This window comes from Monodelphis domestica, chromosome 8, assembly GCF_027887165.1.
Source record: "Monodelphis domestica isolate mMonDom1 chromosome 8, mMonDom1.pri, whole genome shotgun sequence".
Lineage (NCBI taxonomy): Eukaryota > Metazoa > Chordata > Mammalia > Didelphimorphia > Didelphidae > Monodelphis > Monodelphis domestica.
Window position 1 is genome coordinate 75,566,119 of NC_077234.1, and position 27,034 is coordinate 75,593,152.

General features: G+C 36.9%; 1 protein-coding gene across 1 annotated transcript in view; it reads left to right on the forward strand.

Moving 5' to 3' along the window:
* ABCA12 (ATP binding cassette subfamily A member 12) overlaps positions 1 to 3,377 on the forward strand; it is a 242,256-nt gene extending 238,879 nt beyond the window's left edge. The window contains exon 53 of the mRNA XM_007501784.2: positions 1,644 to 3,377. Coding sequence (XP_007501846.1) covers positions 1,644 to 1,751 — 108 coding nt within the window. The 3' untranslated portion in view covers positions 1,752 to 3,377. The remainder of the gene's footprint in view (positions 1 to 1,643) is intronic.
* The last annotated feature ends 23,657 nt before the right edge of the window (positions 3,378 to 27,034 follow it).

Below are 27,034 nucleotides of genomic sequence, written 5' to 3' on the forward strand. Positions count from 1 at the left end.
TCATCAAAGCCCAGCTTAAATGCCATCTTGATGAAACCTACGTGACTCCCACCCAAGCTGAAAATGATCTTTCATCATATTTCATAATGCTTTCTTTGAACTTACAATCTAGTTTTATGATCATTATCAAATAATATTTAAGTATTTCTTATCCCTGTGTTAGACTACATGGTTCTCGAGAACATGAACCAATCTCTAATTTTGTATCTCCTCTAGTGACTAGCACAATAAAACAAATATTTGTTTAATGAATGAAAAGTAGATACCTATACAAAATGAAGTTTTTATTCAATATAACAAGTGAAATTGCAGTTGATGCTTTATTAATTTTCTACTTGATAGAATTCCAAATTAAATGATCTTATTAGTCATCTTTATGGAGTTGATTCAAATCAATAGAGTAAGCAGGAATATATATATATATACATACATATGTATATATATATATATATATATATATATACAGAATCTGTATCCAAATTTGGATAGATTTGCAAGATGGAGTCATTTGGGTTTTGTGAACAGTGCTCTCCATTGACATTATCATCATCTATCTTGGTATAAATAAGGGCTTCATAGATCATCCTCTAATACTGTTGGCCTCTTTTAACTCAGTACAGCTTGCCTAACTCAGGGTTTTGGAGCATCTCAGTATATCTGTCATGAAAATGAGGATGGAAATAAAAGTTTAGTTTTCAAGTATCACACCTGTTTTAAGAGTATAGACTGATGCCTTGGTGTCGTATACATAGGAGGCATTCAGTAAGTGTTTTTTTTAATCTATTTGATCTAATACCCCTGGAATAAAAACAAACTTCTACTTTCCCTTTATCCTCAATGAATACGGAGTATTACTGGAGCTTCAATTTTTTTATTTCAAAGGAGAGTTTGACCTAATACTTAGGTTTAATTTATGTTTTCTCATCTGGGGCCTTCAGTTTTTCCCTCAGTATTAAACCTCTCTCCTTAAAACAAACAAACAAACAGCATTAGCCAAGTAAATTAGCTCTTTCTAAAGCTGTAGAAGACTTGATTTCACTTGTTTATTGAATAAAGAAAAGAAATAGTATTAAAATACTAAGACATAAACTGACCAATGCCCCTAGTGAAATTTCTACCAGGGATATAAGCATGTAGGAAGATAAAGCCTGGGTCCGCCTCATTTTAGAAAAATCCAAATTTAATTAATTAATTAACTTATAATATAAATTATATATGTTGTATTGGGAACTTGGACAGGCTCTGCAAGGTACTTCCTTCAGTTCCTAATTTCCTTTTAATTGATATCCTTTTGGTTCTAGTTTTATGTGCTTTTCAACTTAAAATATTAAAGTAATTTTAATTGGATGTTTATGGTTAACAGGTACCTATTGCTTTTTAAACAAGAAAAACCTCAAACCTGCTGGACTAGGCCACATTTTAGGCTTAGTCTATAAAATTTTCATAATTATTTTATTGCCAATTAACACAAACAATTTCTAAATTAAGTATTTTGAACATGTGTCTGTGTTTCTCTGCCTCTCAAATTGAATTTCATTGAAGAAGTACCATGTCTCATTTCTTGTTTTGTGATATTTGTGTGGTCACCACCCTATACTTTATTTCACCAGGCAGTAATTCTATGATTTTCTTTGAAACACCAGGTTTTCATTGACTTTGCCAAAGACCAAAAGGCTCATGTGAATTTGGAAACGAGTAGCCAAGGCTCCAGCATCAGTGGAGATTCTCAGGATGAGCACCCCGAGTCTTAGTACTGGACAGTTCACTTCTACCTGCTCATTGCCAATGAATTCATGATGAAAAGGAGCCACTCGAGACACCATTTCTTCATTGTATCTTGACTTTGAACTATTCTGTGGCATGAAACCTTAGAATTGCATAAGACTAGCAAAGTAATTGAACTATGGAGTCTGAGGAGCCCCATGCACTGTCACTATTGAAATGAATTTTTGCATGCAGGACACTCAGGAAGGGAATAATGTATTTGCTGTGAGGTTTCTCAAACAAAAAGCAAAGCTGCTTGAGGGTGGACTATGTCTCCCCTTATTCCCTTATTCTTTTAAATATTTAAAATAAAGCATAAAAGATGTAGTTACTAAGAGTACAAAAATCAGGGTGAAGAAGAGAACTTGAGATAATGGGAGATATCAGAGTGTCTTACAAAGACCTCAAATATATTTCATCTGAGAAAACAACAGGATGAGCATCTTCTCCAACAGAATGAACCCAATGTAATCCATACAGAGTGAGAATCAGATTTACATCAATACTAAGTTGTGGCCACAAAATGGATGCATGACATTGTACCCTGATTCATAATGGGGATGCATCGCTCCCCAAAAAAAACACATTTCTTCAAGAATGGAGTATAGGAAAACAGATTACCCTGGTGGTAAAGAGAATATATGCCCATTTCTGACCTGTCTTCCCTGCCAATAAGGAAGCTTAAATAAAAAATAAAAAATAAAAAAATGCCATTTCAGAAAAAAGAGGGATGTGTCAACCAGGCAGATACTAAGCCTGGATACTGGGAAAGAATTCATGTGCTGCAGGCAGGCAGTTTTCTTCAGTGATTGATAGAGCCATTTGGCACACCTCTGACCACAGAGCAACTTTGGAGAAAGGAGGGAGCATTCAAAGGTTATTTTCAGCCAAAATGCACAAGCTGAGTCAGATTACACAGGTGGCTATGGGACAGGATCCTTGATAATGTTTATTGTTAGGGTCTGCTATTAGGGTGTTTTCTATATATGAATTGCTCAGTGTAACATTTTGTATATATACAAGGATGCCAATGTTGGCACACCTGTTTCATTGTTGAAAATCAATAAATGTTAGGTTGAAAAAAAACATAGACTCATAAGCTGTTTCTGGTTTTGAGGGTTAGCTCAAGACTTACAAAGGAACCAAAAACAAAATTGTAATCAGTACTGTCAGGAGGAAGGGAAAAATTTTTAGCATGCCTTCCTAGGAGACATCATGATATAGTACAAAGTATTCTGGGATTGGAGTGAGAGCATTTGTGTTCAAACCCTACTTCTGGCATTTACTACCTATGTGATTTTGCTCTCTTTATAGCTCAGTTTTCTCATGTATAAAATAAGAATAATAGACTGGATGACTTCCAATGGCCCCTCTAGCTCTGAAACTCTGAACCTTTGATCCTAAGATTGGTGTTATGGAGGGCCCTGTTTTCAGAAATGAAAGATGTAGGGTTTCAGTTTTTGTACCATCATTTACCAGCTATGTAATATAAGGCAACTCATTTCACCTTGCTGAGTTCAGATTGCTTCATTAATTCAAAAGTATATGGGAGTCTCTGAAGTATACCTCCCCCAAATCTATCATTATATCAGGAGCATTTAGCATATCTAGAGAAAGAAAAAAGAAAGAGAGAGAGAGAGAGAGAGAGAGAGAGAGAGAGAGAGAGAGAGAGAGAAGAAAAAGAAAAAGAAGAAGAAAAAGAAGAAGGAGGAGGAGGAGGAGAAGGAGGAGGAGGAGGGAGGGAGGAAGTAAAAGAAAGGGTGGAAATCCTACAGAGAGAAATTATATAGTCTGGAAAACAGGTACCAGAACAAGAGAGAGAGAGAGAGAGAGAGAGAGAGAGAGAGAGAGAGAGAGAGAGAGAGAGAGAGAGAAAGGAGAGATAGTTAAGAGCATCTATCTCATGCCAATGCTATCTTATGAATTATTTCTCTTGAATTACATCTAAAGTTAAAAAATCCTTGTTAGGGTCAAATCAGGAAGTAGTCCCTCCTTCCTCTAGTTTCTGAGGAATCAACGTGGTCTTGTTATAATAAATTGTGGTTGCACTCTGAATATTTATATAGGTGGTCACCAGGGATTTAATTTCTAAATCCCAAAATGAATTACTAAAGTAACTGGAATTTATGGTAGTTTTATTTACAATATTTACAATAGAAGGAAGATATTAAGGAATGAGAGAGAGAGGAAAAAAAACTCTGGCTTCTTCTGATACCAGTTAGAATCTCTAAACCCCAGCCAGGGGAAGAGAGTCTCAAGAAGATGGGACTTAGCTGGAGGCTTCATGCCTCCAGAAAGGTGAGGTCACTAAGTCATTCACCAATGGTGACAGTCTAAAAGAAGTCTGGGTATCTGTCCAGTCACTCCTCTGAGTCAGTGCTCAAATGTCTGAATCTCTGTCTTCCCTCCAGCTCCGAGTGACTGATCCTTCACTCAAAGCCTGGGTGACTGACTCTTCAGTCTTTTTTTCCTCTATTTAAAGACCTTTTTCTCTTGTGTCACATCCCTTAAATTTTCACATCTACCAATCACAGCAGATGCTTTTCTCCAGGACTGTCCATTCTTTAGTTCTCTCCTTCTTTGGTTAGATTTTCTCAAGGACCTTAGATTTTATCTTTTTGGGTTACTTAAATCCTCATTTGTTAAGTTCACCTTTTGTAGTTACTTAACACTTTTTTTGTAGTTAAAATCTAAAAGTAGATTGTAGCTTACAATTCTAGCTTGACTATAAAGGAAGAGCTAAGTACCTTCATTGTTACAATCAGGAGATTACAATTTTATCTTCACAATAAAAAAAGAGCTAAGTATCTTCATTGTTACAATCAGAAGATAGCTAAATCCAATCTTCACAGTCTCTTCAATGCATCAGCATGGGTGTACAGAAAAGCAGCATCTTCTAAGCATTGAGCCTTCAGCATTCTTCTGGCCAGAAGTATGAGCACTGAGATCTATTTTGCAATTTAAATTACCTTATCTTACCCATATCATCAGTTTTGCTATCCTGGACATATGCATTATGATTAAAAATCATTTTGCTGTCCAAAATCACGGAGAGAAATTAAAAAACCACCACAGGGTCTATGGGAAAAGGTTAGGAACACAATACTAAAAAAAAAAAAAACTTTATCAGATATACAAAAAATAATAGGAATCTAATAAAAAGAGTAGCACAGTTTTATGCATGTTAAATGGTTATGATATGCATGGATACTACAATAAAAAATGGAGGCATCAATGGCTTCTGGTTCCTGCTTGGCCTATTCCCAAGTCCCCACAGTGGTAAGAGTTGACAAAATCAATTTCTATGGAGAGATGGCAGCCTCTGCAGCAGTTGAAGATGGGAAGCATGGAGTGTGTGAGAAGAGACCAATCTTCCACCCATAATCCCTACCGCATCAGAAGATTTGCAATAAATATGATACTTTATTTTTTTTAACTCCTGAAGTTTACTTGTGGAAGTAGTTACCTAAAGGGTTGTAGCTTGCAAGTTATTGTGAGGTAGTACAGTTTTCTGCATTCTTATTGTTTTTCCTGGATGAAAGTATACATAAATAAACTCAAAATTCAAAATTTGAGCTATGCCCAAATTGTCCCCTAATATATCAACCACATTTTAACAAATGTGCATTTTCCAAACAGTAGAAATGTATTGTTCCATTTATATCTCCTATTTGATGGAGTTTTTTGCTTTATCATGGAATATGCCATAATATTTTTACTGTGTTTTAGTTTTCTTTTACCATCAAGGCTTATTAACATATGTTGAAACTATTTGTGCAAATACCCAGGTCTTGGGTCAAATTATGGGCCTCCTTCTTTAAAGTATTTGCAGTGATTTGAAATAACACAATTCTCCAAATAAATATATATCCATTCTAGATAATGCTTGTAAAAAAGGATTTGCTTTATCTGAATTACCTGAATTACTTAGAAAGAATTATTCAAATTTTGTTTCGGCTGTGGAAATCTTGTTTTAAAGTAGTAACCTCAATACAACAGAAAACAAAATTGGAGGAGTGGAGGAAATATATCCACTATGATGTGCTCCAATAGATGCTTCTCCATTCCCCATGTTCACCCTTTGTTTGAAATTACCTACTGATCACTTCCTGGAGGTTGTTCCAGTCTCCATGTAATTCCTCCACTTTATTATTCCTTTGAGCACAATAATATTCCATCACAAACATATACCACAATTTGTTCAGCCATTCCCCAATTGATGGGCATCCCCTCATTTTCCAATGTTTTCCCACCACAAACAGCGCAGCTACTATGATATTCTTGTACAAGTGCAAAAGGAGCAGAACCAGGAAAACATTGTACACAGAGACTGATACACTGTGGTACAATCGAACCGAACGTAATGGACTTCTCCATTAGTGGCAATGCAATGTCCCTGAACAATCTGCAGGGATCTAAAAAACACTATCCACAAGCAGAGTCAAAACACCGATGAAAAGCAACTGCTTGACTACAGGAGTTGAGGGGATATGACTGAGGAGAGACTCTAAATGAACACTCTAATGCAAATACCAACAACATGGAAATGGGTTCGAATCAAGGACACATGTGATACCCAGTGGAATCAAGTGGGTCGGCTATGGGAGAGGTGGTGGGAGGGGGGAGGAAAAGAAAATGATCTTTGTTTCCAATGAATAATGTTTGGAAATGACCAAATAAAATAATGTTAAAAAAAATAAAAACAAACAAACCTTTACCTTCCAAAAAAAAAGAAAAAAAGAAATTACCTACTGATGATTAAAAAAAAAACAAGCAAAAAAACCGATTGGTGCTCAGAGATCATCAACAAAAAGAGAGGTTCTACACACACACACACACACACACACACACACACACACACACACCAAAATATAGCAGCACTTTTTTGTGATAGAAAAGAATAAAGTAGATCCCTATCAACTGAATTATGGGTAAAAAAGACAATTGTGATGAAAAATTATTCATTATTTAACTGAGATAAGCCAAGCCAAGAGAAAATATTTACAGTTAAAAATATATAGAATGATTACAATGATGTAAATGGAAAGAACAACCACCACAAATCAATCAAAAGTAAGTTGCAAAAATGTAATGAACAAGTTGCACCCCCAGACAAATCTATAAAACCAATAATTTCCCCTTTTGCTTTCCAGAAGAGAAGGTGGGCAGGGGAAGAGAGGGTTCATGGGTATGGAACATTGTACATAACATTCAATTTTTTCTGTAGTAATTTTGCTAACTTTTCTTTCTTCCTCTAAAAATTCATTGTTATAAGGGATAGTTCTTTGGAAAAGGGAAGACAGAGAGATATAGGGGAAAATCAAGATGGCATAGAAACAAAAAATGCCAATAAAAGCCTCTTATTATTTAATTGCACTGGCTTAGGCCATCATCTAAGAGAAAGAGGTTTCATGTAATAACCTGTCTACCTTCTTTTTCTTTTTTTTTTCTTTTTTGGGGGGAGAAGAATGGCACAATAGAAAAAAATGTTATATTTACTGGAACTGGGTTCAAATCCTAGCTCTGCTCCATAGCACATATTAAGGCAAGTCGCTTATCCCTTTGGGGTTTCCAAATCCTCGACCTGTAAAATGAGGGAGGGGGTATTAAATTAGATGGCTTCATCTTAGAATGACATCTTAGGCTGCCAGTTCTAAATCTATTTTTCTAAGCCCCTGCCCTTAGGAAAACAGAAGGATTATTAACTTAAATCAATAGATGTCATTGGATTGAAAATTCCTTCCACTGCTAAAGATCAATACATATATTTGCATCATATTTTCTTGTAATTTTTTTTCATAGAAAATCCATCCCCCATTGGAAGATTAGACAGCACCCAATTTTATTCATCTGGCCTATGATGACTAACTATAGGGCTAGCTCTGTCGTTTAACACTCATGTATGGGATTCCTAGATTTAGTATTGGAAGACACTTCAAAAGTTATGTAATCCAACACTTCCTACACACTTTCCTTAAGGGGTTCTGTGTATCTAGGACTTGCCCAAGATCACACTAGTAGTAAATTCCAGAAGTGAGATCTGAACACAATTCCTTATTCTCTGATAAACACCATCTAGTGTGCCAAATAGTCTCATATGTATCCTTGACATTACCTTTTCTGTACACTTTTTGACCCAAGTCACCAAAGGTAAGATCCTTCTACTTATTGAATCATCACCATGTGTCCTATCATTGCCCTTTACATCACCCGAAATTGTAATTCTTCTTATATCCATTTCCCAAAATAAGTAGGGGAGGAAGGAGAGAAGAGAAGGAATACATAAATATTCCAACAGTGTGACATTATTTCTACAATACTATTTGATATGATTGCTTTTTTTTGTAGTTTAGTGTTGATTCAGAAATTTATCTAATAATTTGTTTTAACATTGTGTGCAATTATGCTTATTTGAGAAGGCTAGGAATTAAGGCTTTCTAGGATAAAGTTAATTGCTGGAAAAGAAATGTGCTGGTGGCCAACACTTTAATTTAAAATGTTACTGCTCCATGATAAGATGCACTTCATTAAAAATGCAGTGCATTTGGGGATGCTATTAATTTTAGTAATGGCAGTGCCTCATAGGGTGATTTTTCTTAAGGAATTTAAGAAATAGATTTGATTCATTGTACATGAAATAATCTTTGCTTGCTAAAGGAGACGCAGAATGGATTATACCCATTTTGTAAGTGGGAAAACTGAGACAAATAATGTGACTAAAGCAAAACCATATCTTAGTAAAGTTATATGGAACTTTAAAGGACTTTCTGTACAAGAACTCTGGGAAGCAGGCAGCATTAATTGTTTTTGTCTTCATGCTATAGATGAGGAAACTTACACTAAGAGATTAGAGGATTTGGAAGACAGAAAATTATCTTAAAAGAATTATTGACTCTGAAGTTGGAGGATCATGGGACCCAGAGAGAACTTACTATAACCCTTCCCTTTCTGCCCTATCTGCAAAATGAGGAGAAAGGGATTTGACTGGCTGGTCAGTTACCAGTTATTGAGCTCCTACTATGTGCCAGATATGGAAAAGATATTGGTCAAAACTGAAGGAAAAAGAAATTTCAGAGTATGAAAAGGATAGATAGTTTCATGGAAAAAATGAACGTAAACTTGGGTAGACTTCAAGACAGAGTGGAGGATAGAAGGGTCCAATGTGCTATGGTCCATGGGGTCATGCAGAGTCAGACACAACTGAAAAGCATGTGCCAAGTTCTGTGCTACGTGATCCTTCAAGGAGCTCACAATTAAATGGGGGAGATAACAAGAAAACAAAATACAAACAAGCCATCCATAGGAAATGAAAAACACTAGAATTAAGAAAGGTTGGAAAAGGTTGTAGAAGGTGACATTTTAGTTGATACTTGGGAAAGAGAGCATTCCAGGAATGAGAAATAGCAAGAGAAGATGATGGGAACCAAGAGATGAAATGTCTTCTTCATGGAACAGCAAAGAGGCTAATATCTCTGATTTGAAGAGTACATCTTGGGAATTTAGGTATAAGAAGACTGGAAAGGTAGGAGATGGCAAGGTTAGGAAGGACTCTGAATGCAAAGAGCATTTTGTATTTGGTCCTGAAGATGATAGGGAGCCCTGAAGTTTATTAAGTAGCAGGGTGTCATGGTCCAACCTACAATTAAGAAAATCACTTTGGGTGACTAAATAGAGGATAGATTGGTGTGGGAAGAAACTTCAGGCAGGCAGACCCACTCTCTCTCTCTCTCTCTCTCTCTCTCTCTGTCTATTCATCCATCTTCCTTCTTTCCTTCCTTCTTTTTTCTTTTGTTTCTTTGTTTCTTCTTTCTTTTTTCTTTCTTTCTTCCTTCCTGTCTATCTACCTATCAGTCTATCATCTATCTACCCTCTATCCACCTTTCCTTCTTTGTTTCTTTCTTTGTTTCTTTGTTTCTTTGTTTCTTCCTTCCTTCCTTCCTTCCTTCCTTCCTTCCTTCCTTCCTTCCTTCCTTCCTTCCTTCCTTCCTTTCTTTCTTTCTTTCTTTCTTTCTTTCTTTCTTTCTTTCTTTCTTTCTTTCTTTCTTTCTTTCTTTCTTTCTTTCTTTCTTTCTTTCTTTCTTTCTATCTTTCTTTCTTTCTGTCTTTCTTTCTTCCTATCTATCTACCTATCTATCAATCTATCATCTATCTATCTATCCATCCATCCATCTTTCCTTTTTTGTTTCTTTGTTTCTTTCTTCCTCTCTCCCTTTCTCCCTCCCTCCCTCCCCGCTTCCTTCCTGTTTATCTACCCATCTATCATCTAGCTAGCTAGCTTTCTTACTATCTATAAATATATATGTATATAGCTCCTGCTCTGTGTCAGACACCGTGCTAAGCATTTTACAAATTGCTTATTTTATCCTCACAACAAACCCAACAAGTAGTTGCAATCATTTCCCCAATTTATAGATAAGAAAATTGAGGCAAAAAGACCTTAAATGACTTGCTCAGAATCACAGCTAGTAAGTGTCCAAGGCTAGATGTGAGTGCAGGTCTTTCTGGCTCTAGCTCTTGGTCTATCATCCTATGCCTTGCACAGGGACATGTAATTAACTAATGACAAAGCCTCCCAGTTTCCTCCATCTCATATGATTTCTTTCTACCACATATGAAATGTATCCTTGGTTCAGTGCCTAGGCTTGCAAGTATAGATGGGACGATCATTGGGAGGATTCTGTTGTTATCCTAACCAGGCGGTTAGGTACCAAAACAGTTTCCAAAATATTCATTCCATATGCTTCTGTCATAATTGTTCTACCCTTTCTTGTTTTCAGTAAACATAGTACGGAGTATTATTTAATGTTGAATTTTCCTTTCGGGAGAGGCTTTGTCTCAGCTCAATCTGAGAACCATTTAAATTCTACCTAACGTTTCAATTAAATGCATTATGCTACTGTATCCATGAGAAAGAACTGCCAGAAAGAGCTGGGTTTCCATAGTAAATTGATTACTTACAAGGAAATGGTAGCACAAAAGTATATTCTTTTCCCTGTAGTTGTTGCCAGTAGAAAAGTAAATGGTTCATTACAATATTTCAGCAAATTATAATTTGCAAATTGATACCCAATTTGTCGGAAAGGAAACAGCTTTTCTTTTCTTTTTTTCTATAAAAAAGGGAAACAATGTTAAAATGCACTCCCCAAGTACAATATCATGGAGGAGTCAGACTTTTCTCTAACTAAATCATGTCTGCTGATGCAATAACTACAGGCAGTAAAAGCTTATCATAATCTGGTGAGACTATATAACACAAGCATGAATCCTATCCCCAGCAAAGGTGTTTTTAAGGGGCTTCATAAGCCTCATTAATTTGAACTACATTAATTTTAAAGTCCTCTTCTGAAGCATCATCCTGGCTTGGAGGTGACCCTGGGCTTTTGAAGGCTGTGCCCACAAAGTTTGTGGTCGGAGAGATACTTTAAATAGAAAAGGTGGGATAGTCGCAAGAGCACTAGTTCTAGAGTCCCAGAATGAAGGTTCAAATCCTACCTCTGATGCCTGTTATTGACATTATCTTGGCATCATAATAACAATAATAGCAAGTATTTATATGGCTACTTAAGGTATAAGAAATACCTTCTTTCATTTTTTAAACCCCTTAATTTCCATTTTAGAATCAATACATTGCTTTGGTTCAAAGGCAGAAAAGCAGTAAGGGCTAGGCAATGAGGGCCAAGTGACTTGCCCAGGATCATATAGCTAGATATCTGAGGACAGCTTTGAGTCCAGAATCTCCCATCTCCAGGCCTGGCCCTCAATCCACTTAGCCATCTTGCTTCCTCCTGTGTTACCTCATTAATCCTTAGGACATTTTTATGAGATACATGCTCTTATTATCCCACTTTTACATATGAGGAAACCAAGGCAGGAAAACACTAAATGACTTGCACACAGATAGTAACTGTCTGTAGCCAGATTTGAACACAGGTTATCTTAACTCTAGGACCAAGGACCTATCCACTGTACTACTCAGCTGCCACCAAAACAAATAGGCTGATCTTAGCTGTAGTTAAGTTGATTGAAGAAATTGACACAGAAGTATAAATAATCAAGTTATTCATTCATCAAGTTAATTTGTTAGCCCAGAAATGGTACCTTAGAGAAGATCTGAATTCAAGTCTCAGATTCTCAATAGCTGTGTAATCCTGAACAAGTCATTCTTTCCTCCCTCCCCTCCTTCCTTTCTTTCTCCATCTCTTCTTCCCTTCTTCCCTTCCTTCCTTTACTACTTCCTTCCTTCCTCTTTATCTCCTTCCTTCCTTTCCTTTCTTCCTTCACTCCTTCCTTCATTTCTTCCTAAATGGCAGCTTGATTAGAGAGCAAATAGAGTACTGACCCTGAAATCAGGCTCAAATCTGTCCTCAGACACACTTACTAGCTATTTAATGTTGGGCAAGTCACTTGACTTACTGTTTGTCTCAGTTTCCTCAACCGCAAAAATAGGGATAATAACACCTAGCAGGGTGCTAGTAGCACCACTGCAAATAAGAGGGTTGTCCTGAGATAATATCTGTAAAATGCTTAGCACAGTTCCTAGAAATAACAGGTACTTAACAAACATTTTTCTTCCTTTTTTTTCACCTCACATTTAACCTGAAGTGGTGAAATAATATGTTGGAAGATCGTTTTTTTAAAATCAGGGAACCCTTTAGTGCTCCCCTTGCCTTGACACCCCCAAATTAACCTGCCAAAAAGAAATGACAAGAAACTACCATTACTTGATAGCAAGATGCCCGAGAATGCCACCTACCCTTCCTCACCTTCATAGGTGATTCTCTAGCCTCATATGTCCTCTTTCAAACAAAGAGCCCTTCCTTCCAGGACAGTTCAGGTGAGTAGAATGAATAATTAAAATTGAGAGTGAAACTCAGTTATTGCAGAGGATGCCTATATTCTGTATGAGCAGGGGGGAAAGATTTGCTAAGCGAATCAATAGTGGAAAACAAGATTGCAAAGGGAATGTTTTCAAGCACTTTGAAGACATCAGCAGAACGAAACAATTATTCTGTTAAATATAAAATTATTCACATCTGGTTATTGAAGTAAGTACAAGACGACCTCTTGGCAAGACATCAATGGCAGTTAGTTCATATTGTCGTATGTACTTAAAATCAACAGAATTGCATTTCTTTACCAAGATTTTATCATTTGTGTTTTTCACTAATTCCGTCTGGTCTTCCTTTCCACGAGTTATTCTAATAGTGAAGTTTTACCATATACCTGCAAAAAGATAAAAAGTGTGTTTAAGAGTATGGCTTTAAGGGGAAGCTAGGGAGCACAGTGGATAGCATTGGTATGTCTGGGGTTGGAAGGATCTGGGTTCAGATCTGTTCTCAGACACTTCCTAGCTGTGTGACCCTGGGCAAGTCCCTTAATCTCTTACTCTTGCCTAGCTCTTGCCCTCCTGTCTTAGAGTGATTACTAAAAGAGAAAGTCAAAGTTAAAAAAAAATTAAGAGTACAGCTTTATTGCCTCACTAAAAAACCAAATGGATGAAGGACACCTATTGTTCAACTATAATACATAATTACTTAGATAATCCATAGAGCTGGACCAACTATGCTTGTATCAAGCACAGAGATTTATAAATATGTCTTGTGTTCATTGTGCTAGAGGCTTAGGATACATAGACAAAAACAAAACAATTCTGGGCCGCAAGCACTCTGAATTCTTATTTTCTTCTTCTTTTTTTTAAAACCCATACCTTCTATGTATTGGTCCCAAGGTAAAAGAGCAGTAAGGGTTAGGGCAATAGGTGTTAAGTGACTTACCCAGGGGCACACAGCTGGAAAGTGTCTATTTTGAGGTCAAATTTGAACCAGGACCTTCCATCTCTAGACCTGGCTCTCAATCCACTGAGCCACGCAGCTGTCCCCAAATCTAATCTTCTTGATGACTGCAAATCATCAAATAGATTTTATCTGCTTCTGAATCCGCACTCCTTTCATTTACTCTTTCACAAAATATTCAATCAATTTCTAAACCTCACTGACCGATTCTTACTCAGCAGCATCTCATAAACCATAAATGCCACATAAATGTTAACCATTATTATTTGACACCACATTAACGAAAGGAGTACACGGTCAACTGGGTAATACTGGCTTTGTCTTCAAACAATATTTGACAGCAAAAATAAGAAGACTGGCCCCAAACAACAAAACTAAACTTAGCCATCCAAATGACTTCTATCACCCTTGGAAAGTCCCATATGATTTGCAACAATGAGATTCTCACTTAAAACTTTTTTTAAAGCTTCTGAATAAATGACACCCTTCTGGATTCTTCGGTTCATTTGGAGTCATGTATACCATGGGTGAGCAAACTGAAATACCATTTGGTGTCTGAAATGAGATGTTAACTATAAGGTCTACAGGAGATTCATACTGAGGGATTCTTCTGATACTTATGGGATAAAAAACATTTAAGTGGGGGCAGTAAGGGAGGCAGGGAAAATGTTGGTAGTCAAGACAATATGATGAGAGGGACCTTACGATACTATGCTGCGGTTGGATGGGAGTCACAGATGTTAGGCTTTCTCTCTGTGAACAGGAGCATTTCACAAGTGTTGCCCATGAAAGGCCCATGTCACCAGCATGGTTTGCCCTAAGTGGGAACAGTCATACTCAGAGAATATATACATGATCCTAGACTGTGTGGGGGTTTGAAGGCTACACACGACTGCTAACAGGGAGGAAGCTCAGATCTCTGATGTGTGGCAGAGCAGTTCACCGTAATTATAGCATGAATCACAAGCAATTCTCACTAAGAAGTCCTAACGATGTTCAAAACAATGGATATAACCTCCCAAAAGATAAGAGACTACTCTCATTTGGCTGGTAAGCTATGGGTGCTAAAAAGTAAATAAATTTCATTATTTGATAGTCATACTTCATATGAAAAAATAACTGAGTTCAGTGGCTCAGTGAATAGAGAGTGAGGCCAGGAGATGGAAGATCCTGGGTTCAAATCTTGCCTTAGACACATCACAAATGTGTGACCATAGACAAGTAACTTAACTCCAATTGCCTAACCCTTATCACTTTTCTGCCTTACAACTGATACTTAGTATCAATTCTATGACAGAAGGTAAGAGTTTTTTAAAAAAGAAAAAGATAACCATTTTCTAGACTATAAGCATTTACAAAGAGATAGGACAAATTTTTATATACTTGGACACAATTTGACAAGGATTTATTAAGTACATACTGACAGGCAATGAGGCTACAAATACAGAAAAAGAAACATGCCCTTGAGAGGTTACATTCGACCGGATGTTTCTAAACTGCTTAAGGACACTCTAAAACAAGTTATTTTCTTTTTTCTTAAACTCTTATCTTCTGTCTTAGAATTAATACTAAATGTCAGTTCCAAGGCAGAAGAGGTCTGATTAAGTGACTTGTCCAGGGTCCCAATGCTAGGAAGTATCTGAGGCTACATTTGAACTCAGGTCCTCCCATCTCTAGGCCTATTGCTCTATCCACTGAACCACATAGCTACTCCTAGAACAAATTATTTTCTTAATCAGTTTAAATATTGCTCCTATAATGTGTCATTGCACTCCAATATGAGTTCACTTTTGACCTTAACAAAATTCTAACTTCTAAGAATGTATTTTGAAAACTCATCCTTTGTCATGTTCTAGCTTCAAAGAGAAGCATTTTATAGAAAGCACTTTCTGCAGTTCAGTATGTCTCCAAATGTACAGAAGAATAGAGAAGTCAAGAGTTATTCAAGAACAAATGATTTCTCCCCTTCGATTCAGCAGGAAGAAAACTTTCTAAGGATAATTCTTTCCTTACTGGATCAATTTGATGTATTTTAACCTCTTCAAATGATACCATGGTGATGGGGATTTTAGAAGAAGACAGAAATTGGCCATGAGTAACTTCCAAGTGACTACATCTATGGCATAAATACACTAATTAAAACAGCATGTTCCTCTTCTCAGTGTAAGATAAATACTAGGAATTGTGCATGATAGTGACAAACAATTAAACAAAACCTTTAAAAGCAACTGCGGTTATGAATTCATTTTTGTAATTGGCTCCAAGTCTCACACTGATAGATATCTCCATTTGAAAATTCCAGTTAAATTTTCATAGTTTAGTTATCTCTCAGAGATATTTTTCTTTACCCACACTACCCAGCATCATTTCTCTTTCCTCTTAACTGGAGGAATTTTTTTCCAGGAAAGAAAGAATTATCCCCCTCCAAAAAAAGTCTCTTGCCATTTTCAAGTTATTGAATTTGAAAGATACTTATTTTTTCATTTATTTAAATGAATGACTACTGTAAAAATTAATTTCCATGTCAGAAGTAGTTCATATCAGGTAATTTTCCCCAAATTGTTTTGTTCAGTCATTATTTTCAATTAAATATTCCTTTTGTCAACATATTTTCAAATGCAATATATTCAGAGACTTACTGACTTTTTTTTTATCAGATTGGGCACATTCTGGAATTAGACTAAAAATGTTAAAATACTGGGTCAAGCATCTCAGAAATAACCATCTGTTTGGGGAAATGAGGCTTGGGGGTAAAATGTGGACTTAATTATGTGTAACTCATGTGGAAATATTTTTTTAAATGCAAAACATTTTGAAAAGCAAGAAAGTTTTTTATTTGTTTTGTATTGGATTATTTTTTAAATAGTGCCTATGCTTCAGGGCATTGAAACCCACATGGATGTAGAGTCAGAAACTATTATTGTTCAAATGGAGGGGAAAAGATTCTATATTTCAAAACTAGATTTATTTTTCTGCTATTTGTATCCAAGAAAGAAAAAAAATTAACCAAGTAAGGTATTTGTGGAGGGTAGGGAAATGAATTCGACACTGATAAACATTAATAAGTAAAAACTGGATCTTGCCATTGGTTTAATGACTTGACTTCTTATGGATTTTGTCATCCAGAATGAGAGTCTACAAGCTATTAAGGGATAGTATACCTGAAATATTTGAGCACTCATAGTCTTGGCTGAATGTCATTTATTCATTGTCTTTGCTCAGATTGATAGTTGGACAGAAAGACAGATGTTATTTTGGTTTGTTAAAGCTTTAAAAAGAATCAGTGAGGATATTTAAGTTCTACTAAAATAGTATATCAAGTTTTGAAGAGTGCTTCCTTAGGAAAAAATAAGTACATTGCAGGGACAACCAACTGATTTTTCCTGGAATGAGTCAACTGAGGGGTGGGGTGGGAGAGGAGTAAAACTGTATGAAATAATGAAGACGGATTTATGGGGTTCAGTGCCTATAATGAAAACCTGTGATCCACTTTGAATGACCTTAATAATCTCCAATGTATGTATCCAGCTACCTAGTCATAGAATCACAGGATATCACAGTTGGTTGGGATCCCAGAACTTGGAAAGGGAGATGGGTGGCAGAGTGGACAACCTGCAAGACAACATCAGGAAGACCTAAATTCAAATCTTACCTCTGAATTTACTAGCTATGTGACCTTAGCTTTTCTTAGCCTTGGTTTCCTCATCTGTAAAAATAATAATAATGATTTATTATGAATAATGCAAGGATCCAAGAAGTTCCAAGTGACCCATGACAAACATGGCTACCTACTGCCATAGAAGGATCTGATCAAAGTTGAATGCAAACTGAAGCATAATGTTCTTCATTTTATTTCCTCCATCAGTTTTTCTCTAGTTTAAGTGATATGTATCTTCTTCCACATGATGAAGTTGGAAATGTGTATTATATGATAACACATATACAAACTAGATAATATTACTCCCTTTTGGGTAAGAAGGAGGGTGGGGTAGGAATAAGGGAGATAGCATGGCTCACAAAGTGTCAGAAAATCATTATTAAAATGTAGATATGTAAATGTTTTAATTAAAAAAAGGAATAAAAATAGCACCTATTTCACAGGGTTGCTATTAGGATCAAATGATATTATATATGTAAATCTTTGCAAACCTTAGAGCACCATATAAATGCTTGGTTTTTATTGTTAAGTCATCTAGTTCAACCCACACCTGAAATATGGATCCCCTCTACAAAAGCCTAAAAACTGGCTATCGTCTTGGGTGGAAGCTTTCCAATGACTTACTCCTTTCTAAGGCACACATTCTATTTTCAGGCATTTCTAGTTCTAAGGAAGTTTTTTGTATTTATCCCAAGTCTACCTTGAAATAGGGACAGCTAGATGGCTACTGGAATGAAAGCCAGGCCTGGAGATGGAAGGTCGTGGGTTCAAATATAACCTCAGATACTCCCTCACTGTGTGATCTTCAGCAGGTCACTTACCCTCCATTGCCTAGCACTTAACCACTCTTCTGCCTTGGAACCAATATACAGTATTGATTCTAAGATGGAAAGAGAGAGGAAGGAAGGAAGGAAGGAAGGAAGGAAGGAAGGAAGGAAGGAAGGAAGGAAGGAAGGAAGGAAGGAAGGAAGGAAGGAAGGAAGGAAGGAAGGAAGGAAGGAAGGAAGGAAGGAAGGAAGGAAGGAAGGAAGGAAGGAAGGAAGGAAGGAAAGAAGGAAAGGAGGAAGGGAGGAAGGAAGGAAAGAAGGAAAGGAGGAAGGGAGGGAGGAATAAAACATTGGGGAGTGAGAGAAAAGTTGAGAGAAATGAATAATGTCTCTGTATCTCTAGACTCTAGGACAGCCAGCACTTGGCAGAAAGTAGGTAGTTAAGAAACATTGAATTAATGCAGTCTTCTGCCAAGACCTGTCTAGGTAAGTTTGTTGTCTCTGAAGAATCTGGAAAAACAAAAAGCAGTAACAACCTTCCCTTCCCATGAGATTCACTCTTATCAATTATTCATTCTTATCAATCAGAGTGCAAGAAGTGGAGAGGAGAGGGTTAAACTATCCAAGGCCTAACTTCCCAAACTAAAGTAGGCAGGAAGAGCAATTTCTGCATGATGTCTGGGAGCAAAAGCCATTTGTTGCTCTAACAAACAGTGACAGTTTAAGCCTATTGAAATGGCCAGATGAAAATGAATCCTGTTCCAGCTATTTGGATGAGATGCCAATCCTGTTTTTCAGGGTTAATTTAGGCTCCATACATATTTTTTTTAAGTCACATAAAAGAGCTCTTTAACCTGTCACTGAAGAAAATCTTAATAGATTTAGACTTAGGTATTCATTTGTTCCTCCCTTCACCTCCTCTTAAATATATTCTATTGAAATGGAGATTTTGACTTTTAGAAGAATAGAGAGTATAAAAAAGCCTTTATAAAAGAAATTAGCAGATTAATAAAATGGTATCTCTCTATTTTCATCAGGAGAATGTATTTTTAAATGTTTCAAACCAAATTGCGCTGCTCTTGTTTTTATCAGTAATGCAGCTTATCTCTTGTGAGTTGTTCCTTTAAAAAAAGTGTCTTAATTTTTTAAATTCTTTATTAATCACTAATTAATTACAGTCATAATTGTATCATTCTTGAACTCAGGAGTAACTCTGAAACATTCCTTTGTCTTGGGTTAAAATAGAGTTGGCACCAGGCTTGTGCTCCTTTAAGCAGACCTATGCCTTGCCTCCATTTCTAGCACTACCATTCTTTTTTTCCATCTCTAAAATGAGGAAAATAAATAATTAATATGTGTCTGAATTCAGGAGTCCTTGTTTAAGTATAAGTTTGAGTTTAGATGTATCATAGATACTTCTGGCATTGTGAGAGAAACCTGTTTGCTTTCTTGTGGCTCCATGACTAGAAAACCCTAGGAGGCATACACTGCCTTCCTCTGGGCCTATCCCAAGTATCTCATGCACCTCATGCCCATCCAAGCAACATGTGTTCCTGTTATGTCCTCATCATAACATTTATCATTTTACCTTGTTATCATTTTAGTCATCATCTGATGGGTGTGAAGAAGATATAGAAGTACTAGATTTTGAACTATATCAAAAAGCAGTAATGTTCAAAACTATCTGGTACTGGCTAAGAAATAGAAAAGGAGATCAGTGGAATAGAACAAATATATAACAAACGGTTGTAGAAAATTATAGTAACTTTGTGTTTGACAGTAGTAAAGGTCCAGGGTTTGGGAATAAGAATTTTCTATTTGGTAAAAATTGTTGAGACAACTGTCAATGCCCAGCCCCCACTTTTGTAGGTTTCATCCACACTTTAGCTTTGGTCAATTGATTTGTTTGATGGGAACTCAACAGTGATGGTGTGTCAACTTTCTGACCCAAACTCTTCTGGTATCATCTTGCCAAATTAAATTTTAAATGAGTCCTTTTTTTTTTTTTGCAGCCTCAAATGAAAATAGTAGTACTCAGAGAAAATGAGAGGTTACTCTATGCCCATGTTGGCAAACCTATGCCACTAGTGCTAGAGGAGGCTGCTCCCTTCCCTTCCCCCTCTCCACCATGCCTGAGGAGTTCACCTGCCTCTCTGTCCAGCAGCCCAATGGGAGCACTTCCTCCCTCCTCTGTCTGGGGTAAGGGGATGCCTCACATGTAGTGTGAGAGTGCAGCTTGTGCATTTGGTCTCTAAAAGTTTCACCATCCCTGCTTTACGCCTCTTCCTGTACTCAATATTCCTACTCTCAGAAATGTGTTTTCTTGAAAAGGAGTTATTCATTCCTTTTGACCCTGTAATTCTACTAATAGGATTGTTTTTTAATTAATTTATTTGTTTGTTATATTAAGATCAGTTACTCCCTCTCCAGCCCTCCCCTGACTAGAGAAGACATCATTTGACAAAAAGGTTTATATATATATATTTAAAATAATGTCTTATTTCTAGTTACCAGTCCTTTCTCTGGAGGTGGGTATATACATGTCATTGTATAAATAATTTTCTGTTGCTATCTATAATGTTCTCTTAGTTCTACTCAGTTCACTCTTCATAATGTCATGTAGGACTTTCCATGATTTTCTAATTTTAACCTGTTTACCATTTCTTAAGGTACAGTGGTATTTCATCACAATCATAAATCACAATTTGTTTAACCATTCCCTAGTTGATGGGCATCCCTTCAATTTCCAGTTCTTTGCCACCATAAAGAGAACTGCTGTAAATATTTTAGAACATACAAGTTCTTTTCCTTTTTCCCTGCTCACACTAGGAAATAAAGTTAATAGTGATATTACTAGGTCAAAAGATATACAAAGTTTTATAATTCTTTGAGCATAATTCCAGATTACTCTCCATAATGCTTTAATCAGTTCACAGTTCCACCAGCAGTGTATTAGTGTTCCCATTTTCCCACATCCTCTCCAACCATTGTCATTTTGTCCTTTTATCATTTTAGCTAGTCTGATGGGCATGAAGGAGGTACAGCAGAAGCAGACTTTGAACTATTATTATAAAGCAGTAATGACCAAAACTATCTGGTACTGGCTAATAAATAGAAAAGGAGATCAGTGGAACAGAATAGACATACCACAAATAGTTATGGAAGGTAATAGTAACCTTGTGTTTGACAAAAGTAAAGATCCAAGTTTTTGGAATAAGAATTCCCTACTTGGTAAAACTGGGAAGTAGCCTAGCAGAAACTAAGTATAGATCAATATCTAACAACATTTATCAAAATGGGATCAAAATGGATACATAATCTAGGCATAAAGGGAGATATCATAAGCAAATTAGAAGAAAACTTATAGGTTTATATTCCCTGAAAGTTACTAACAAGTAAAAGACTCATTTGTACAAAAATATTCATAATAGCAATACACATAATAATAGGTCCCAAAGGAGAAACTATGTCCTTGGTGACTGGGATATCAATGGGAAGTGGAATGTTGCATATAATGCAATAAAATATTATTATACTACAAGGAAAGACAAACATGAGGAATACAAAAAATATATAGGAAATGGAAAGGAAGATGTCATGGCATAGGGAAAAGAGCACTGCCTCTTTCCTCTAGAGTCAGATTATCTGGGTTCAAGTAGTAGTCTCTCAGTAACCGAGGATGACAATTGTCTTTGTGCACTTTCATCTATGATGTAGATGAGTGTGCACAAAAACACTTGTGCACGAAGGAGATTTAAGTGGAAAAGTTGATGCACAGAGACATTCCCACTCTCTCGGCATTGGAAGCCTGGGTCCAGTGGCATGAAAAATCGTTAAGCCTGGAGACTTCCTCAGCTGCATTGGATGGCCATGTTGTCCTTTGTGCTCCAACACACTCTAAACACTCCACAGTGCTTTGCTGCGTCGCCCTCTCAGCCGTTGAACCTTCTTATTGGTTTCTTCCGTCTGTTCGGCCGAAGCAGTCGGGTTCAAGTCGTACCTCTGTAACATACTATCCAAATGACCTTGCCAAGCCAATTAGCTTCTTTGGGATTCAGTTTCCTTATTTGTAGAATGAGTGTGTTAGAATAAGTAGATTCTGAGGTCCTTTCCAGTCCCAAGATCTACATTGCTAACTAAATGGAAGGTGGAAATATACATAGACAGGAAGATAGATAGACAGACAGACAGATAGATAGATAAGCATTTATTAAGCACTGAGCAGAGCATGACTGGGGTCTTTAATGAAAAAGCAATCCCAGTGAGGAATTCACCCATTAAGAGTTCAAGTTCCAGGATGGAAGCATTTCATATTGGGCAGATCTGTGATTCTAAATAACTGGCTAGTAGGGGACTGGGTAGGGGATGGGGGCTGTAATCAGAACCAAAAAAGTAATACAAACCCTGACTTATAGCCATGTAAATGAAGATAACATAAGCCAGCAACAAAACACTTAGAAAATACAATTGGCTACCTGGTACTACTCTGTTAGAGTTAATTGGTTCTCATCCACATATTTTGGACATATTATGCATCAGTGAAAATTAAAGTAGAATTTATCAATAAAAATTATTTTGAAAAAAACAGATAACTTAGGTGCCTTCTCAATGAAGCAAGCCCAGTGAGAAACCCTGATTTACTGTCACCCTTTGCTTCCCAAATTAAATGCATTCTAGTTTTGCTTTGAACAAAACAGGTGCACCAGCTTTTCTGTTGTACATCTGTTGTGGAACATAATTGTAGCATCTGATGTCGATTTAATCTGATTGGTTTCCATTGTGAAACTGGCTGTACTCATCAGAGATTTGGTCGCTAATTATTTTACTAGTCAGTCAACCCTGCTCCATTTCAGTGACAAAGTTTGCTTTATTTTCTCCCTTCACTGGTCTTGCTTTTTATCAGATGACATGATAATACTTCACTATAATTTCTTTCTATTTTGTGATAAAAAGAGGACTAATTTTTTTCTCAATTTAGTTGAAACTCAGAAAGTATAATTGGGGTTAATCTGTCAGGCTCTTTTAAGTGTATCTCAAATGGAACCAGTTTCCAAAACCAAAAATAATATGAAGAAATTATAATTGGAAATAAAAATTACAGTTGAGTCTCAGTGACCCTTTTTTTTACAATGACACTGCCAGAGAAAAGTCATTTGAATGACTGGTATGTAATTTGATAATTGCAACATACTTGTGCTACTGTGCCAGGCCCTGCCCCTATGAGTAAGAGGAAAATTGCATTGATATGTACTTCCTGAATACAAGAGAACTACTTCCAATAGAAATGGGGAGGCACGCCATGGGGCTGCAAGATTTTAGAGCCATAATTTGATATTAGCATTGGGATGTCCAACACATCAGATGATCAGAAAGATGCCTAAACTTAAAACCTCAGGTCATCAACAAATGGATCCCTTCCTGACAATAGGAAAATCCCAAGGACTTCAATTTAAATACAGAGGAGAAATAGCAGTCAGATAATGGAGTAGTAAGATAAATAGGGACTCTGGGAAGAGATAGCATGCTGAGGGCAACATAGGGAAAGTCAATCTCAAATAGTAGAGTCAGAGAGGCTTATTCTTACACTGCCTCGACAGTAGGTAGAATAGGAAATCCCACTACCCAGAGCAAGGTCAGCAATGACAATATGGCTCTGGAATTTGTTTTTGTCAGGCTAAGCAGGGATAAAGAATGAGCAGGATAAGGTCATGGTGAGAAGGACAGAGGCAGAATCACAAAATTACAGACTCTCTGTGAGTGGGAGGAGACCTCTCGGGCCATGTTCTCCATCTAGTAACTGGAAAAGTCCCATCTGGACAATATAGATGACAAGTGAACATCCAGCCTTTGAACAAAGACCTCAAGTGAGGGAGTTCCCATTACTTTCCATAGCAATTCATTATACTTTAACAGTTCTAATTGGCAGAAAATAATTTCCTTCTATCCAACTTAAATTTGTTTCTTTGCAACTTCCACCCACTTCTTATTCTATATTCTGTTGCTTGAGAGAATAAATCTAATCCCTCTTCTATATGACAGCTTGAAGAAAGCTATTGTATCCCCATTAAGTGTCCTCTCTACCAGACTAAATATTTTTATTCCCTTCAACCATTCTTTCTTTGGCATGAACTCAAGTCCCGTCACCCTACTGATTACCTTTCTTTAGACCCTCTTCAACTTCTCAACATCCTTTGTGAAAGGCCAGAATGTTGCAAGGTCAGGGGCAGAAAGCTTGGAAGACTAGATGGGAAAGAATCTCTCATCAGCTGAAGCCAAGAGAAGGAACAGGGCTTTTCCAGGCCTGTTTCTTCTGAATTTATGGGTGAAATAAGCACTACTAATCTGGGTAGAAAGCCTGAAGCCAAGAAAAAAGAATTTGTCAACTCAAAGTCCTAGGAAGGAAGTCCTTACCATACACCCTGGCTGCCCTTATTTGGACCCAAGGATTGGAGAAGCAGTCTGTGAGGATGAGACATCAAGCATGCTCACCATACTGAATACATAAGTGAGAGAACAACAAATGACTCACTGTCAAGGACAAATTCTGATACCAGAGGTTGAGTCAAGAAAAAAGAGAGTAGAGAGAAAGAGGAGGGCACTAGTTCTCTGCAGCTGGCATATAAGATGAGGACTGACTCTGAGCACCATAATCTTCCTGTTTCATTCATGCATCCTCTTTGATGGATGTTCTTGTAATTAGCAACAAAATTATTTGCTATTGTCAGAAGTAGAGTAAGGGAGACAGGGGGAAATGACTGACATCATCTGTAGTAAAATCTAGAGTGATAACCCATTTAGTCAATCAGTGAATGTGCATCCTAACCTCTGGATAAAGATGATGGAGGTCATGGAATACAAGGGGAGATGGAGAGAAAGCAAAGTACAAAGAACCCTGATTCAAAAGGAAAATGAGATAAAGAAAAGTCCAGGAAAAATGTTTTAAGAAATTTGAGGAAGGAATTATTATATTCATTTGAGGAAAGGATAGTCGAAGGGGGAATAGATTAGGGAAAGTGCTATGAGAGAGATAGTATCTAAGTTGGATCTTGAAAATGGAGGGGCTTCAATAGTTAGTGAAGGGAAACAAGGGAATCTATTTCAGGAATGAGAAGAAAGGTGGTAATTTCTAAAACAAACAAGCAAAGAAACCCAAACGAAAAACCAGCAGTGGTCCAAGCCAAGCCCTAGGGCTTGCAATTGGAATTAAGAACAACATCAGACCTGTTGCAAAATTATAATGAACAAGCTTGACCCCATAGAAGAGATACGAAAATATCCCAGGGGTGTAGAACATTGAATTTACTGTCAGATTTCTAAAAAAGTGTTGATAGGTTTTGCTGATTTTTTCCTTTTTTTTCTATAAATTATTTTTTATATATAGAATGGCTCTCAAGGAGAAACAAAGGAGAGGAATACGTAGGCATTTTTAAATGATACAAGCCCGAAAGATACCAATAAATTTTTATGGAAAAAGCAATGGCATCAATTAGGCAGTGTTCTGCAAATGGCTCTCTGCACCTAAATGATCTTTTCCCCCTCTTCTGCCACAACATTTGTTTAATGTGTTTTCAGGTGCCACAAAAGCCTTCAGAAAATTCTCAAGTAATATTGTAAACAACAGTTCCTCTGTTTTGTTCCTTGGCTTTTTGTTTTCTCTTTCCCTACAACACAGACTCCAGAATCTAGCTTTAATGTGATTTTGTGTCCCTAAACATGGCACCAACTACTTGACTAGAGCTTCGCTGTTGAGTGATTTGGGGTTTCCTATCATTGGGCTCAGATATGGCTCAGAATTGGAAATAGAGTCTTCTCCTTTAAACCTCAAGCACATTTGATTTCAGGCATCTTTTTTCTTTTAAAAAAAATCAAGGACCTGACTATCTAAACTGCACATGCCCACAACAACAATGCCTGCTGCAATTTGCTGGTGAGAGCCAGGTCTTCAGATTTGTCTTGATGTATTCATTTGAATAGCAGCATTCTTTCTGCACAAAGAGAAAAAAGATGCTGTAGTTGTTTCCTTGTGATCTTCGCCATTTACGCAGAAAAGACAGGCCACCTCTTATGAGCTAATACAGCGGACAACTGAGTAATTTATAAACCTAACAAACCCTGCCAACACTCCACAGTAACTGAGTTTCTTGATGCCTGTAAAGCAAAAAGGTCAGAAGACAGATACGAGTAACCTGCAGGTAATTTGGCTGAAGAGAGTTTGGCTGGTAGAAGAAAGTAAACAACTCTTCAGCTAATGTAGACCATTGGCTGATCGCCTCGATAAATTTAACGTGTGAGTTGAATCGAAGAAATGGGATGAGGATTAATGTCGAGAAAGAAACATGATTTTCACATTAAAAAGATTAGGGAAATCCCAACCTTTATTATAAAATACCCGTGAACTTATAAAGATGATTTATATTACTGGAAAAGTCTTAGCTTTTACTTTTGGCTAATGCTCATGGGATCCCCGGAAAACATAATCCAATTTACAAGGGGTGTACAAAAGAAACATGTTTTAAAATAATTGCTATTTCAAACTGTTACTTTCAGGGGGCTATTGGCATCTCACCACAATAGAGGGATTAACACAAATTGTGAAAATGCTACTTGTCTCTGATGGTATTTCTCTGTCTCTTCTTCCATAGCCTATTGCATGAAATGAACCAAGAGGGTAAAAATATTTTTTTCAACTAATGCCCAAACTATACTGAGGCTGATGAGAAAAACAAATTTGGATTATAAGAGCACCTGAATTATTAATTAAACTTTCTGAAATCCTGAAACAGACATTCTCAGGAAAATAAACTGGACAGCATATACAGTTCTTACAAGCATGTTATTTCTCTCTAGCATTTTCCTCTCAAGGATCCTGAGGAAATTTGGAGGCACTATGGTCCCAGGATTAATTTTAGGACCATACTAGAGTAATATGGGAGATGTATTTACCTGTCTGGCTCTTCAGACAGTCTTATTTATCTCTTAAGCAGTGGGATCGCAGGTTTCTTGGAGGCTTTTTTAAGCTATGAATTATGTCTTGGGGAGAAGGGAGCTCCTCG